This window comes from Anarhichas minor, unplaced genomic scaffold (genome assembly GCF_050575085.1).
Source record: "Anarhichas minor isolate MPS153535 unplaced genomic scaffold, ASM5057508v1 ptg000045l, whole genome shotgun sequence".
Lineage (NCBI taxonomy): Eukaryota > Metazoa > Chordata > Actinopteri > Perciformes > Anarhichadidae > Anarhichas > Anarhichas minor.
In genome coordinates, this window is record NW_027466491.1 from 4,235,359 (window position 1) to 4,252,603 (window position 17,245).

Genomic DNA, 17,245 nt, shown 5'->3' on the forward strand with positions numbered 1-17,245 from the left:
CTCAGTGTTGTGAGTTGATTAATAATTATTTTTAAATGCAACATTCAGACGGTAGACTTTGGGACGATCTCTGTTGTGCAAGCTTTATATGCAGTCTAAGCCCCCTCCTGTGTTCATGTTGTGCATTTGATTTCTTTGTAAATATCAGTAAGTAATATGTTGTCTGTATGTTCATATACGAATGTATATGAGAAATGTGTGTTTGTGTCAGCATACTGTATGTATGGTATACTTACATTTTTACTCTTACAAATCCAAAGTCCGTTTGGGCCTCAAATGGGGAAAATTGTATCTTGAAAAACTTCAAATCTATTTATTCTAGACACCTGCACATTGACTAGTGTGTTGCGAATCTAAGAAAATCCTTGACGTGTGATGAAGCTATGAGACTTTGTTGATTTGTATGGACAAACACTCAAACATACAACAAAATCAAAGGGGGCTTAGACCAACCTTCCACTGTAACATGCAGAGAGCCTTTTCATTTGTATATTTCAGATTCTGTTTTGTGTTGTAATTGCTAAAGATCTTGGCTTTAAGTCGGTTCTTTATTATAGCGTATTGTATTGTCGTTTCCTACCCACACTGGAGATCAACTTCCTACACAAGGTTCAAAGGTCACACTTCAAATTCATTAAACCCTTAGAATGCTGATATTATCAGTGTCACCTTTACTTTCTTCATTTTATTTACTTTGAACCATCGCTATGATCACTGGCCCTTCAGTCTTTATCTGTCACTACCTCTGTTTTGTTTTTTTCACGTCATTATCTTTCATCCATCTAAGTCTCCCGTCTTGCCATACATTGTATTTAGTAGATATCGTTGTTGTGAAATTCTTTGTCTCTACGTGACTGCTTATGATGTTAACAAAAGGTAGGTAGCAGTGTGTCTGGTGCGACATACTTGTGCTTCATGACGAGTAAAAAGGGTTCAGTCAATAGAACGGCCATAGCAGTCTGTATGATGTCGTGCTGTAGATTATCTGAAGGATGCCGGTAGGGATCATACAGCTCTGTGTGGCTTAATGCTCACTAGGAATGTACCGGGATTCAATCAATTATACCAAAGTTTAATTTGGCTGGAAATAGAAAGAGAATCTGTAACATGTCAAACCAGTAATGTTTTCTTTAAGGATTCTTTTGAAAAGTATTGAAAGCTTTTTAATAGCAAAACAAACGTGGCGCTCAGGACAGGTTATACAGCATCTGGATGAAATCTCATAAATCTAAACTCACTATAGAATTTGACTAATTATCTGCAAAAACTTCCTGAACGGGATTATATCCGGCAATGTGGCAACTAAACATGACTCAAGGCATGTTTGCAGTTTCAAGCCATCAGGAACAGGCACAGTCACCACGATCATGACTCATATTTTATCATATGCAATACAACAAAAGATGTTAGGGTGTTTTAGGGAGCGGTGAGTTGTTGAAAGGATTTGGTGTCCGTATTCCAGTTTCTACCTTGTGCTTCTTTGATTTAATATCACTACCAATCACTAAGGGTTTGACCTGCATGTAAAAAACCAATCCCTGTACTTACACCCTACCTAACCCCAGTTCTGTGCCTGTACTGTTGTACATGCTACACTACGAACCGTGTATACAGTTGGTATTGGTGTGCATATATCTGTTGCCGTATAGATGGATGTTGTCTGTGTGCATGTGTGCATACACAAGAAGAATATGTAGACTAAAAGCTGATCACTAGAGAACTGCAGAAGTACCTTGTGTTTGCACTAATGTACAGTTTCTGGTTGACAAACTGCGAACATGCTCTGATTTTGTTTTCTCGGTTTTTGTTTTTTCTCCTTATTGCCAATTTCTCTTGATTTCCCGCCCCCTCTCCTCCAACCTTTTATGTCCTTCGACATCTCGTCCTCTCCGTCCACCCTTCTGTCTGTCTTCCTCTAAATCTGTTCCACAGCAACAGGCTCAGACTCCCACCCCCCAGTCCACTCCCCAGGGACCCCCTCTGGTCCCTGTCACCACCCAGCCAGCTCCTCCTGGGGCCCCCCAACAGGTAAGAAAAGCAACCTAAAAAGTCACTTTTTAGACTTCCAGTCTTCTCTCATGTCATCACTTTCCTCTCACTTTTAACACCACCTCCCCTTGATGTCCAAACCCCAAAAAGATTAAAAACAAAAATAACTCCACCCTATTTCGTATGTGCTTATACAGCAATAACTGGTATGTCGGCTTTCACTTTGAAGTTGTTGCCTTTGCTTCAAGGTATCAACTCCCACATTACATTACAGTCATTTAGCAGACGCTTTTATCCAAAGCGACTTAAAATTCAGATTCTACACCGTAGGCTCAGCTACAGGAGCAATTTTGGGGTTAAGTGTCTTGCTCAAGGACACAAGGCTCAAGGACACATCGACATGCGATTAACGGAGCCAGAACCGGGGATTGAACCACCGATCCTCTGATTGAAGGACTGCCCTGCTACCCACTTAGCCACAGTCGCCCCCACAGAGCTGGCACTTTGCCTGCAGTTACACCACAGTCGTTCTGCCCCCAGCACAAGCCACTGCGGTGAACTAATTGCAGCCCTAAACTGATTTGATTGAGCATTAAATTGGATGTTAATCAGAGATCACTATGGACTCGCAAAACAGCCATTCCCCCTTAGTTACATTCAGTGTTTACAAAACACTTGTATTGCAATCATTGACATGATTCATACTTTACTAAATATTTTTACTGGAATATTGTTTGACAACCAATTAGGAAATTAACAACACAGGGGGGTTATAAAAAACTGATTTTAATTTGATAAGATTGGTTTTCCCACCTGGCATTTTCCAACTAATTTTGGTTTCTCATAACTGGGATTTGAGTTTATCCAGGTTATAATAATCAGGATGTGACTGGGAACTGCACTAGCTATAAAAAAGTATCAAACCAAAAAAAGATACTGGCGTGTGTGTATATTCATATTGAGTAGTTCTGTCTCCTCCCTTCTCTCCACTGCTCTCTGTCTCACACTGTTTTCCTTTCTCTCTCCAGGTTGTTTCCTCCAGTCACAGTATTACATCAGTTCAGAGCCCCCCACACACATCTCTGCCACAGGCGTCTTCACAGGTACGTAAAGTAGCACCACTAATGAAATACACTGTACATGTAACACAATACTTCACAAATAAACTCCTAATGGACACAAGCTGGTGCTGGCTCTTTGCAGGCATTTAAACACGGAAACACAGGCACCCAGAGACACACATGGACATCCACATTTACACACAGTTGCCGTCAGTCTTCATATTCAATGCCATTCTTGGTCCATGTGTTATTACTGCATGTTTTGCTCGTCTTTTTTTGCTTCTTTCTTCTTCGTTCAGCTCAAGATTGTTTTTCTTTCCATTCTCTGGCTTGCTGCATGCACTTATCACCGGGTTTGTCCTTATGTGTGTTTATACTTGTCTACTTGTCTGTACAAATGTATGTGGGATTGTGTGTGTGTGTGTGTGTTCAGTTTTTTGACCTCAGCCCGTCTCCCAGTATAGAACATCTTTACTTTCTGTACCAAGCTGCTCGGCTAGCAATAGTTCAGGTACCAGAACATATGCGAGTGTATGTGGCTGTCATGTCCGTACTGTCGGTGCCCTCGTGTATCTGTTAGTGATGGTGTGTAAATCAGTTTGACAATCCTCTTGTTTTGTTGATGCCTATTGTTAATAGAGTTCTCCTTTGTTCACCCCAGATGTAATGCTCCTTCTAACTACCTCATTAAAACATAGATGGCAAATGCATGAAGACATTTTTAGCAGATGAAGATGGGTCATTTCCTGAATCAGAACTGATAAACGGTAAAAGATGAATATTGGTAACTGGGCAGTGGAAAAACCTTGAAAGAGGTGTAGCATCGATGTTCAGGCCAAAATCAAGTATGTTACGGTTTTACACCTAACCTCTTTGGTTTGGATAAAAACGAACACGGGTCGGTTTGCTCCGTTAGTATGGTTCACGTGGGCTGGTGTGAAAGCAAACAACCAAAACGAGACGAGAAAAGGTGGCTCTCGGTTCACGTCTAAGGGAACTCTGGTGCTTTTCATTTGAGGTGTGAAACAAAGGATTTAATGTTGGCAGATATGTGATTTTAGAATTATTTCTAAATTATTATAAAAAGCTCAACTCTGATGAATCCGTCTGTCCCTGAGTCATCAGAATTTAATTTCCCTCGAGGGTCCTGAGGATGCGGGAGGACAATCGCCAAAACTGTCCAATCAAGTCAGTTACCTGTCGGTCCACATAGCTTCATGTTTACTCCTCTTGGTTCACTTATAAAAAGTCAGTGTGAACAGGAGGCAGACCACAACTACAATGCAATAATGTCTCATGCCTCGTCCTGGACAGGAACACCGAGTACCGCCTTCACAGCCTTGTGTATACTTGTGGTCATGTGACCATGGTGTTAACTTCCTGGGTTGGCCTACAAAAATACGTCATCCCTGCAGCACTCTATTGACAGGCGGCTGTGATGTGCCAAGAGACACAGCGATGTGCCAACAGAGGCAGATGGAGGAAGAAGACTGCTCACTAGTAAACACGGACGTAAACTGTGCAGGTTTCACACCTAAGAAAAATCGCCCTTTGCAACAGTTTTATGAGGAAAGTAATGCATTTGACATTTAAACCTCAAGAACACATGCAATGCCTTTAAACTCAATATAGAGACGTACAGCAGCATTAAGTAAAGTGTGAGAACACATCTGTAGGTAGGTTTTATGTCCTGTGTGTTTTAATACGGGGTTAAGAGTGTTGCCCATCTGCATTGCACAGAGACTTTGCCTGCTCTCCTACTACGTGTAAAGCCACAATCTACATTGCCTGTTGAGATATATTTGCGGTTGCATGATCTTAAGAGTCGTGTGTGTTTTACACAAACCTTGGTGTCACAGAGTTTGTTGTTTAATTTCAGATGTTGTCACTAATAGGCTCGATCAATGTCCCAGTGAACTATAGATGGTGTCGTTATTTTTAACATGATTTATCATGGAGATCAATAAAGAACCAGACTCACAAGCTAACAGGGAAGTAGTTTTTCTTTTGATGTGAAGCCTTTAAGGTGAACCGACAGTTATCTCACTGTTCCATTACTCAGGCGATATATATCTGTCCTTGCTCGGGGTTATCTTCTTCCTCATCCTCCCGATGACGTTGCTCCCTCACTTTTCCTCCTGCCCGTCCTCTCGGCCTTATCTACCTTCTTCTCTCTCCCTTCTTTTCCCTTTCTGCCTCCTCCTCTTCCTCCTTCTGGCCCTTCCTCCTCTTCTCAGCCCAGCTTAACTCCATCTTCCGTTTCCTTGGTGACACTGCCCTGTCCATCGCCGTCCCTCCCTGTTACCATGCCGACAGCGGTCGTGGCTTCCCCTCCCTCTCCTCTGCCGCTCCCTGTTGGGGTGGTGCCTACTATTGTTTCTCCTCCTCCTCCTCCTCCTCCTGTGCCCCTACTTGTGCCTCAGCCGTTGGCTATGGTGGTGCCAATCATCAGTGTAGTCACCGCCCCGCCTGATACTCCCATGGAAGCCCCGCCCCAGGTACTGGTTATAGACATTCAGACCCGACACCTGAATGATGTAGTTGTTTGAATCCTTTTCAAGTGCCTGGGATTGTTGGATTTGTTTTTATGGAATTCCTACTTGTCCATGATACACATTTGAAAGAGAGGATGGACTGCATGCTAATGAGATGCAAGAACATTTTCATATTCTTATCCATATACAGTATCTGTGAGGTTTGGAAGTCACATTCACCAAACTCTCTTGACTGCATAAACTTGTGGACCCCGAAGCAATTGAATATAAACAGTACAGCTGTCCACAGCAAAAGTCATCAGGGTAGCATCATACTGTGACAGAAATAAAGATGGTTTAAAATGCTACACATGTTAAAAAAACTGAAGTAATATGTTACACTCGATGATCCTGGACAGGGACCAGCATTAGAACCCAGCGGCAGTTGTTGGAGAATTTTACGACTAGAGAAATGTTTACATTTCTGTGCCAAAATATGCCAATTAGAAGCTAAAAAAAAACTAAATTGGAAAGCCATGATGATGATAATGTGGTGAACAGAAATAGGAATTATGTTTCTGAAGTGGTTCCACTTGTAGAGACAGGCTGACTATCTGCATATGACTCATACAGCGGGTCTGGTTTATCCTGTAAACCTACAATAACTGTTTGTCTTGGACGGTAGTTACATTGTTATACTACAATCTGAACGGTTTCCAGTTGGTGTTTAGTATTTTGCAATGGTATTGCATTTACATTACATTTTTAGTGATTATTAATATGACTGACATCTCATTTAATGTGCCAACATATTCTGATTTGCTTTTACTGCATTGAATAACTAGTCGTTTGTTGAATAGCTTGTGTGGCTTGTTTTGAGTGTAGCAACACTGACTTACTTAGAAAAACACAATCAAGCAATACTTGGTGGAAAGGATTCCTGCGTTGTTGGTGTGACGTCAACAGTTTTGATTGGTCTACAAATAAATAATGTCCACTAGAATCCATGTTTCACTGTCTGCAGATTTCTTTTTGGTCCAAGTGCAAGAGTCTGCTCTTACCATTTTTTCTTCATTTATAGATGTTTATCAATTATGAGGCAGGGTTGCATGTGCAATTGGAGATACCTAATACACCTAATGAATACAATCCTGTTTACGTTCTCTTTTTGGGCAGTTCTTGCTTTGTTACTGTTGTTCCACGCTCTAGTTTTAGTTGTTGTTCGGACCAATTCTGCCTCACGACTGCTCTATATAGTGTTGCTCTAAAATCATGAACCCACTTCTTACTATTTAGTTAGTTTTCTCTCTTATTTTTGTCACACTTTGCTTATATTTTATGCCTTCCTGCTGCATTTTCTTTCCCCAAATGTCCCTGGTGTTTGTGTTGCTAGCGATCATCTTGATTGTGTGTGTACTTGCATTTTCATGTGCCTGTGTGTGTTTCAGTCTGCCTCTCAGTCTTCAGAGCTGTCCCAGTCCCAACTACAGCCACCTCAAGTGCTCTCATCTATAGAGAGGTAATAAATGCGTTAACAAGCACACACAATGTCTGAACTGCTCAAATATTTTCCATCACATTTCATTTTTTTGATGTTATCTCTCACTATTTACCTCTTTGTCTCTTATTAAATTTGACCTCTGTACCTCAGCGGCCACTCTGAGACTTCAGGTCTGAGTGACGGCAACGAGGGAGGAGGCCGCCATGAAGGGCGCTCCACCAAGCGACATCAGAGGCGCTCTGTGCGAAGCCGATCGCGCCATGAGAAGATCTCAAAGGCGAAACTCCATGTCCTCAATGTAATAACACGTCCTATAAACTCATAGTGAAACGATAAATCCTCTTTTGCACTGTACCACTGTTGGTATTTTATTGGTTGTTACAGAGTTACGAGTTTCAATATACGTAATGAGAAACATCTATGAGAGATACTTATCTGTTTACATTCAGTCTTCCATTTCTGATTGATTTTTTTCTTTATGTATGCGTGTGTGTGAGTGTAGATTTCCAACCGAGGAGACAGGGTAGCGGAGTGTCAGCTGGAGACCCACAATAGGAAGATGGTGACTTTCAGATTTGACCTGGATGGAGACAACCCTGAAGAGATCGCCCAGATCATGGTACACACGCCATCATATTCCATCATAATACCTGAATACCTCCTTTAAAAGGCTGGAATATGCTTCACATGCCAGTATGCGTGCCATCTACTCGTTGTCACCCAAAACCACTGAAGTACACATAATTGCTGTGCTCTTGTCCTTTCATTGAGTAATCGGCAGGTTCCCACACAGAGCAAAATTATACCTCAGTGGCCACGCACTGGCATAGGAAGTACAAACCAGCTTTGTTTCTGTCACATATTACAAACGCACATTTTTATCACATTAGGTCCAGAGTGAGTTCATCCTGGAGAGTGAGAGGGAGTCATTCATTGAGCAGGTCCGAGAGGTGATAGAGAACGCAGATGAGAAGGGTCTGGAGAGAGACACAAACAGCCAGGTAAATACAGCACTCATAGTCTATATTTCTTTCTCTCTTTGTGTTTTTTTTTTTTGTGTTTTTCTTTGTTTTTTTGGGGTCGCTGGACTTCTTGATAGACAAAATGCTAAAATAGTTGCTAATATACACACTGTACAGTACACCTCTTATCTCTTTTACACCATCTATCTTTCAGTGTTTATTTCATGTTGTGTTGTTGATCTACAGATGGCAGGTGATATGGCGCAGCAGATTCCTGCCATATCTGTCCCCATGCCAGGTAAAACAAACACAATAAAAAGAATTGGAATAACAACATGCACCGGTTTAAGTGCCAGTCGAGCAACAGGGTGGCAACTGTAATCATCTGTGTCAAGCATTCCCACTGCAGGTGTTTCCTTGAGCACAGCATGAAATTCCCACAGACAGAATATTCACACAGAGATTTTCCGTACTTTCTCTTTGAAGCGTCTATTTTGTATCCACAAAGCTTCCTGTTGTTTATTTAGCGGGTTAGCTGTAGAAAAGAATAGCAGTTTGCATATTATTCTCCCGGAGATTAACCAATAACAATGGTATGTTCTCTCTCCAGACATCCCTCCCAGTGCAACCGCACAAGTGGTCCATTCAGCAGGTCGGAGGTTCATCGTCAGCCCCGTACCTGAAGCCAGGCTGAAGGAACAAATGTTTCCCTCGTCTCCTTCTCCTGCCCGTGCACCTCCTGTTGAAATAGGTTAGGGCTGTGTGTGTGTGTGTGTGTGTGTCACACAAACAGTTCACGCTGTTTCTTTTCCAAAGGAAGGATTTGTTTAAAACCTGTTAATTTATGACCACTAAGTACTTACTTGTTGGACTTCCAGATTATAATGATTGGGAAAAATAGAAATACTAAATTAAGACCCAGGTTGCCCCGTTTTTCTTCAATTTAACTTTAACTAACACTCACACACAATTTTGCACTAAATGACAGTGTACTCACACACTCATCAGATTACGCTGTAATGCTTTAATGTAATGTAATAAGACAATGACATTCATTTGATTTGATACAATAGGATCCTTTAGTAGAACATTGGAATACAAAATGTTTAATTATTCTTAGTCCTTCCCAAATTTCTGAATAATCCAAAGGGGACCAAACGACAAATCCAATCAGGACCACGAGCCTGAAGGTAGCCAAACTTATAAGTGGTTAACCATCTCCCCCCCCCCCCCCCCCCTCCGCACTCTGACCTTGATTCATGCTGAAACATGTCTATCTATACCTGAACATTTTTTAACAAACCAAATACAGTCACTGAATTAACGGTCACAAGACTGTCAATTTTCCCTTCAAAAGAGTATTCCACTGAGTTAGTATAGCACCCCTATAACATTGTTGGAGTGAAGTTCCCCTTTAACTACTGTACCTTTTTTGTCTCCTTTGAAAGTTGAACATATGTACATATGACCTGTCATATGTGGAAAAATACACCCAATTTCAAACAATGAAAATGTACAAGTACGGATAGGTCAAAGATCTTAAAGTGAACACGAAGGACTTTTGGGACTAAAACAGTGTTTCTTTTTTTCCAGTTCCTCCAGCTTCAGCTCCATCTCAGGCTGCGGCCCAAGGGTTGGGGTTGTCCCACTCTGCTGGAGCAATCAGCTTACAACAGGCCTTCTCTGAGCTCAGACGGAACCAGTTTGATGCCGGACCCAGCACCGCCCCAGCTTTAATCCACTCCACCCATCCTCTTCTGCAGCCTGCAGCAGCGTCTCTCCCTTCACAGACTAGCGTAGTCACTCCTACCGTGGATGCTACGGCTGGACTTGTCCCTTCTAATTTGAACCAGGCACAGGAGCAGGCCCCGGATGCCTCTCTTCCTCCCCCTTCCTCCTCCTCCTCCTCCAAGCCCGCTGTCGGTCTCAGCCCCCCTTGTTCCTCTTCCTCCCCTCCTCCTACTATGGTGAATCAGTCCATCCTTCAGTCACAGGTACTACCACAGCCGGGGATACAGGCTGTGTCCCAGCCCCAAGGACAGGTGCAGGTCCAGGGGCAAGCACAAATTCAGCCCCAGGTTTTCACCCAGCCTCAGTCTCAAACTGTCCCTGCTGTCATTGCTACTTCAGTACCCTCCACTTTACCACCTGCCAGCATCTCCAGCATCCCCCCAACAATGCTCACCTCCCCTCCTCCCGCCCAGGCTCTTCCTCTTGTAACCTCCCCTCCTTCCTCCACTCTTCCACCCGGTGAAGTCTCCTCCGATCATCCGTCAGTCTCTCCCCCCTCCTCCTCTACTGCTTCCCTCTCCTCCTCTGTCATCCCTGGCCCCCAGCTCGCTCCCTCTGCCGCCTCACACCCCATCCACTCTCCCCCCTCCTCCTCCTCCTCCTCCTCCGCTGTGGGGCTTCAGCCGGTGACCACCAGTGTTCCCTTAGTCCAACCGACCTCGGTACACTCCCAGCCGCAGACGGCGGCCCTGCCTGGGCAGACGCACACACACTGCGGGGAATGCGATGCAAGGTGAGAGATGGACGATGTGTCTTTATTTAGTCTCCTTAGTTTATTTATTTATTTATTAGGACTTGAGCAGAGTTGCCAAACATTCCTTGATATTTTTCTCAGGTGTGAGGCATTCGCTGAGTCACAAGGCAAACCGGACGACATCCAAGCTCTGGAGAAGAAGCTGCGCTCTCTCTTCATGGATCTCGGTGGAGGGGCGCCAGCCACCCAGGGAGACATCCCAGCTGCTGACCCTGCCTCTGGACCCCCTGTGGCAGGTACCTCGTCTCCATTGGGCCCCTGCTCTGCCTCCAGCACATCTGTCACCACACCTTGCTCCAGTCAGCCAGCCAATCCTCCTCAGCCCCCCTGCAGCCTGTCACTTGGGTCACCTCTTCCCATCCAGGGCCCTGGAACACCGATCTCCACCCCTGCACCGATTGGTATGTAGATTAATATGTTTGTGTGTCGGGTCAGTTAACATGTGTTTTAATAATGCTGCTTACTGACTTTATTTTTTCAGTTTCTACAGTCCTCCCTGCCTCATCCTTTGGCCAGACCACTCCATCCAAACCCCCTTTATCCAGGGCACCGGTAAGTGAGCCAGTCTAGCCGTTGATGGCAATACTAGTTATTTTGATATAGTTAAAGCACTAGTCGTTGTGTTGGTTACTTAATTCTGTGGTCAGCTATCAGACCAGTGTTTTGAAGAGAAACTGCCCAGTTAATTTACAGTACTACACTTTTAAAGGTTAAGAAGCCGCAGATTATTTAATCTTTAAAGATGATAGGTGTTTGAAGATGTTTCTACTTACTTTCCTTACAATTCATCTTGCATGCAAATTTCTTTTAACATTCTCCACAACGAACGCTATTCTTAAACCTCCTCTTCAAACCTTTTCTCTCATTTCTCCCACTCTGTCTTTTCATCGACTCTCCTTCTCTGGGATTAGGCCAGTTCTCCTCCTTCAGAACTCCTGCCGTCCTTCCCTGGACCTTGTCTAATACAGGTGTTTGTTTGTTTTTTGCTCATTTTTAGAGTTTTATTTCCAATGCAATGCAACACTGAATGCAACTGAGCCTGTACTGCATATGATTACAGTTGTGCTGTATCTGCTGTGTATAAATAGTGCTTCTGCTTGTGAAGCCTGAGACCTCAGACGTTATGTTTCATCTCCATCATAAATCTTACTTTTACATCCTAAACAACTAAGAACACATCACAATAAACTCTACAGTGTGTAGTGAGATATGACTTGTAGCTCTTTTATGAAATGTCTGACATTCACTTCTCATCCCTTACCTAACTCTCATGGGCGAGACGTGTCCTGTTTGATTAAGATCATTTTAATTTTAATGATTTATTTTTTAAATTGCAGTTAAAATGCTCGGGAGAATACCGTGCATGCCTTCTACGTCACCTTACCTGATTGTGTGTGGGGGTGTTGGCACAGAAGAGGGATCTGATGAATAGGGATAATGCCTTTTACAATGCGCTGGCTTCTAAAATGTACACACACTCATATCTGCTGAATGGCAATAAAACATAATAGTGAATTATGGTTCAGCTCTAGTAACCATACATGTGTACTTTTGGCTGATCTGTGCTTGTATCGCTAATCAACTTCAGTGGCCGATCCTGGGTGTGTTTGCTTAAATATGTGTGTGTGTGTGTGTGTGTGTGTGTATCTCAGTCTAAGTCTAAGTCTAATCGTATATCTGTCTTCTTCCAGTCCCAGCAGCCTCTGGAGGACCTGGATGCTCAGTTGAGGAGAGCACTGAGCCCAGAGACCGTTCCTGTCACCACACACACACAGGTAAACACACGCGCGCACACACACACACAGGTAAACACACGCGCACACACACACACGTTTGGATATTACTCATACTTGCATTGTATTTCACTGACACTGCTCAGTACTAACTCACTTTCTTCTCTTACAGTCTCACAGTGGCATACCTTCAGCCGGACAACCAAGTATGTATATAAATCTATAAATCTATGTGTCGGTCTCTATAGCTGCTGTTTATCTGTCCGTCTAATATTTTGAACATCTGTCTTTAAGTTCCCTTCTCTCTGGAGGAAGCAACTGGGTCGTCTTCTGGTCCTCCTCATCCTTCAGGTGGAATCAAACTGGGAAGATTTCAGGTAAGATTTCCCTACACTACAGACCATTCATGAACATCTTCGCATTTCCTTTTCAAAGGGTCTAAGGGGGACATAATGAATGTTGTTAGAGGTCTGTTATAAACTTTAATTTCAGGTTGCCTGAATTTGTGGATTTTAAGTTGTATCTGTTGCATTGTCCCCTTTCCCTGACTCCTGTCACCGATTAGGTCTCGTTGGCTACCGAAGCTCCTCCTGTCCAACGACCAGCGTGCACTGAATCTTCCTCCACCCCCTCCTCCTCGTCCTCGTCCTCCTCTTCCTCGTCGTCTTCCTCCAGTCTCTCCAGCCCGGAGAATACACTGCACAAGGATTCCTCGTCTCCTCTGAGAGGGGGAGGAGGACAAGGAGGAGATGTTGTGGACGGACTCCCCCAGCGGACTCTGGGAGGGTCACACCACCCCTCCCCCCTCACCTCACCCTGCCCCTCTCCTAAGCCCACCACGACCATCGGACGCTTCCAGGTATTTCCTGTTTCCTGTTTTTGATCTAGTAGTGTAATGGGTGAGGGGGTTCCTTTGTTTGTCCCGCTATCCATTCATTCATTATTTCATTGAATATTTTGTTCTTTTATTTCAGGTTACCACCAACCCAGAGGCCCGTGTTGGTAGATTCTCAGTCAGTCGTGCCCAGGAGCAGAGCCTCGAGTCCAGGCAGACGCCTCCACCCGCTGCCCAGGCTGCTAATGGACCCAATAATTATGGGCAGTTTTTGAGTCCAGACTCTCCTCTTAAAGCCTCGCTGCCCAGTCTGAACAACTCCTTTAATAACTCCTACATCAGCAGTGACAACGACTCCGAATTTGAGGATGAAGACTTTAAACTGGAAGTCAGCCACCTCAGAGAAAAGTAAGTCATCCCATCCTCTCTTCCGAACCATCTCTGAGAAAAGACAGTTCTGTTCTATCAACCCTCTCCTCTTTCACCTTCCATCACCTCTTATTTAGGTTGAACTGCTTTGAAATACACTAGATTTTGTTTTCTTCTGTCTTCTATTTATGTGCCCCTCAATAATAGAAGGCTGTGCTCTGCTTCCTCTTTCCTCCTCTTCCTCTTTCCTCACCCTCAAGAATGAGGTTAACCACCCATGTTCCATCATTACTTCTTTCTCGTGCTCCTTCCTCTTTTCTTGAAAATTAATGTTCTTCCTTGAACACTTGGCCCTCCTCCTCTCTCCTCGCTTCCTCGCTCTCATTGTCTCTTTCTTTTGCTTGTCAAATTCCTCATATATATTTTTCATTCCCTCTTTCTACCACCAGGCACATGCGTGAGTTTCAGGCCCTGCACTCCCGCCAGAAGGAGGAAATAGACAGTCTCTTTACCAAGCTGGGAAAGGTAACTCACACTGGCTGCATCTGTCCGAACACTACAAACGGTATCTCGTACAGTATATAGCAAGTCACCCCCCTTTCCTGGTACTCTGTGTAGGTCCCTCCAGTTTTAGGCTCGACTGGCAGGAGGAGACGTCCTTCCAAAAGCAAATCCTCCAAATTATCCAGAACCAGCTCCATGCACAGCAGCAAGAGTCCGTTACAGCCAGGTAGGCTCTTGTTTAAACATTTATATTGAAGAGTTGGTTCACCCAAAGCTCAGAGAAGCATGATTTGTTGCTTATTTCTAGTGGTTACTAGCCATGCTGTGGTTGGTTTTATTTGTCCAGGATTTGAGATATTCATCTTTAAGATTTCTGCCTCCACCCTGACACAATGGTGGTACATAAGAGTTGGTGTATGTTGTTCACAGCACCAGATATAACAGCAGCATGTCTTTTCAGAAAGAGAACTGAAAATAGTTGACATTGACACATTTGTTCAAGACTTTCGTTTATGACAAAACCTGCAAAACCAACGACGACATCCTCAATTGTGTTTAGTGCCGATTAGCAAATGTTAGCATGCTAAACATTACCTGATCAACATCAGCATGTTAACATTGGAAGAGTGAGTATGGTAGCATGTTGACGTTAGCATTTAGCTCAAGCAATGCTTTACCCGTAGAATGTCCAATGTCACATAGCTGTAGACTGTTGACCTAGTTTAAATCACATTTCTGAATGTTTTGGGCAATACAAATGAGATTCCACTCATCTCACTAAAGCCTGGACAAATTAAACCACAAAATATCATTATAGCTAGATACCAACAGACCAAAGTGAGACAATGTGTAATTTTTTGTCATTTAGTTAAACTAACATCTTTAGTCCTAAACTTCAGCCAGGATGGTCAAAAGACGTTTACCCTAATGTTACACTGTCTCTCTGTTTATGCATGCATGTGCACGTGTGCGTGTGTGTGTTGATGTGCTTGGTTACACGCTGGTGCAGGCTCAAAGCTTGAACATTTCTGACTGCTTTCACCATCTGTCTCTCTCTGCGTGCTTGTGTGTGTGTGTGGGGGTGTGTCTATGTAAATGTCTACGGTGACTGGTGTCCTATTTGTCCATTATCTTTGTGTTTGTGTGTCTCTGGTCGCTCCGGTGTGTCGTTACTGCCCTGTCCTCTCCTGCCCATGCCTTGTGCTGTCTCCAGGCAGCACTTTATCCGCCCAGAGCGTCCCCGCCATGTACCCCGGCCAGCTGGCTCTGTTAACCCCCGGAGGATTAGCCGATTCGTGCAGCAGTACTCTGCTCCAGCCACTCAAACCCTCTGCCTCCAGCAACAACCTGTGTTCGGCCTACACCAGCGAGGCGGCGCTCTCTCTGCCCAGCCTCTGTGCTCCCACCCCAGGTAGGCACGCAGTCTGCAGCAGGCCTCACGAGCTTCCCCACAACATTAGAAATACTTTGCATAAATGCACGCAGTTGGTTTGTCTTCACTCGCTCACAAATCACATCTTTCTCCATCTGTTTCTCGCTCTGTGTAAAGCAGTGTGATGGCTAACTGACTGTTACATTCTTCCTTTGTATTCCTTCACCTGTGTCTCTCTCCTTCCTTCTCTTCTATACCTTTCTTGTCTTACGTACGTCCTGTCTGTCTCTATGTCCCTGTTTTTCTTTGTCTTTTTGTTGCTCTCCTCATTTTCTCTCCCTTTATCGTCTTCACCTCTACCTTTCTCTTTGTCTCCCCTCTCTTCTTTGCACTCTCCTTTCCTCTCTTCCCTCCTCCCTCTCTTCAGGCTGTGTAAAGTTCAGCTGGGGTTCGGAGCGTTTGGCCTTCAAGCCTGGCGGCAGGAGGACGCGCTTTCTGAGTACGCCCTGCTTGGCTCTTTGTGTGTAACGCTTTATTTCTTTGCTCTTCTCTTTTTACCCGTTGTCCTTACTTACTTTTGTTCTTATTTTTGGACTCTTATATCTGTCAAGTCACAGTCGTCCTGTCTTCCCGTGGGTTTCCTTCTTTGATGGAGGAAGACCCTCTGCTTGTGATATCACAAGTGTCCTGCAGAAAACTGGTGTCTCCAATAAATTCAGCTTTTCAGGCATTAATAGAAAATATGCATGCATGCTAATACTTTTAAACCTGAGAGCTGTCTCACTGCCTCAGTTGGGATTCAAGTTATCTGCTCAAAATTACCAGCCAAACTAAATTTGTTTCTGAAAACATGAAAGAACATCTGCACACTGTAGCTCCCTTAAGTACAATTTGCTGGCACAGCCACAAGAAAATAAGATACAGAGGAACAAGGGAAAATTAGAGATAAGAGCTTGCTGCAGGATACAGACAGTTAGCCTGATGACAAACATCCCAAAACGTCCCATAGTCATCTTCACTTACTTTTTAAAATACTTTTCATTCCACTCTCTCAGTATCCTGTCTTCCTGTCTTTCCTTTGACATAGTCGTCCTTGACAAACGGGTCATTCCCTAACTTGTGCACTTTTAGCTGCAGAGAATAACAGCATTGCCAAAAACAAAATAATAAGCATCATAATTGATAGAAAGGACTCAGCAAAGCATTACCTGTCTAAAAGTAATACTTTAAAAGGCAGTCAACCAATTGCACTGCCATTTTCAGCAAGACCTGTTTGTTTCCAGAGGACATGTGGAATTTACCAGCCAAAACACAGTAAAGCAGCTGTGCGGTTCTATGACATGGAACTTACATTAGTGACTGGGAAGTCGTTGTAATCCTTACGATATCGGTCCTGGTTGATTTGGCGACGAACCGAGGTACTGCTGGTAACATCAAGTGCAGTTAAATACACACTATTTGAGTAATTACTGTGTAATAAAGAGAGAAGAGCAACCGGTGCAACCGGTGCATCGGTTTACAGTCACAAATGAGTGCAATGTAACCAAACAAGTTAGGTCCCTGGGAAATAAAGAAATGCAGCTAAAATGCAAATATTTTCAAATTGCTTCATTGTGCAGCATGTTCACATTTTAGCCAATGAGATAATTCTCCACGGCAACTAGCTTGATAGCGAGCGTTTCGTACGTTTCATCTCTAGTCCTAAGTTAGAATTCGATGATACGGTTTTGTTTGTGCGTCGGTCTGAATTTCGAATCCTGACTGCTTCCATTTCTAACTTTTCCTTCTGTGAAAACAAGCAGACTAACGAGGAAAGACAAGTGGACACCTGATGACTTGAGATTTGTGCCGTACAGTTTTTAATAGATTTATTATTTATTTTGATCAAACTTGGTTAATT

The 17,245-nt window shown here is 43.6% G+C and overlaps 1 protein-coding gene across 2 annotated transcripts in view; it reads left to right on the top strand.

The window, feature by feature from the left end:
• wnk1b (WNK lysine deficient protein kinase 1b) overlaps positions 1-17,245 on the top strand; it is a 77,588-nt gene that overhangs the window by 51,690 nt on the left and 8,653 nt on the right. For both annotated transcript variants that reach the window (XM_076111370.1, XM_076111371.1), the window contains 20 exons: positions 1,933-2,028; positions 3,018-3,092; positions 6,973-7,043; positions 7,176-7,323; positions 7,528-7,644; positions 7,916-8,026; positions 8,234-8,285; positions 8,598-8,738; positions 9,581-10,511; positions 10,614-10,933; positions 11,014-11,084; positions 11,444-11,500; positions 12,224-12,307; positions 12,438-12,471; positions 12,560-12,642; positions 12,831-13,124; positions 13,240-13,508; positions 13,919-13,994; positions 14,088-14,199; positions 15,187-15,384. In XM_076111370.1, coding sequence (XP_075967485.1) covers positions 1,933-2,028; positions 3,018-3,092; positions 6,973-7,043; positions 7,176-7,323; positions 7,528-7,644; positions 7,916-8,026; positions 8,234-8,285; positions 8,598-8,738; positions 9,581-10,511; positions 10,614-10,933; positions 11,014-11,084; positions 11,444-11,500; positions 12,224-12,307; positions 12,438-12,471; positions 12,560-12,642; positions 12,831-13,124; positions 13,240-13,508; positions 13,919-13,994; positions 14,088-14,199; positions 15,187-15,384 — 3,340 coding nt within the window. The remainder of the gene's footprint in view (positions 1-1,932; positions 2,029-3,017; positions 3,093-6,972; positions 7,044-7,175; positions 7,324-7,527; positions 7,645-7,915; positions 8,027-8,233; positions 8,286-8,597; positions 8,739-9,580; positions 10,512-10,613; positions 10,934-11,013; positions 11,085-11,443; positions 11,501-12,223; positions 12,308-12,437; positions 12,472-12,559; positions 12,643-12,830; positions 13,125-13,239; positions 13,509-13,918; positions 13,995-14,087; positions 14,200-15,186; positions 15,385-17,245) is intronic.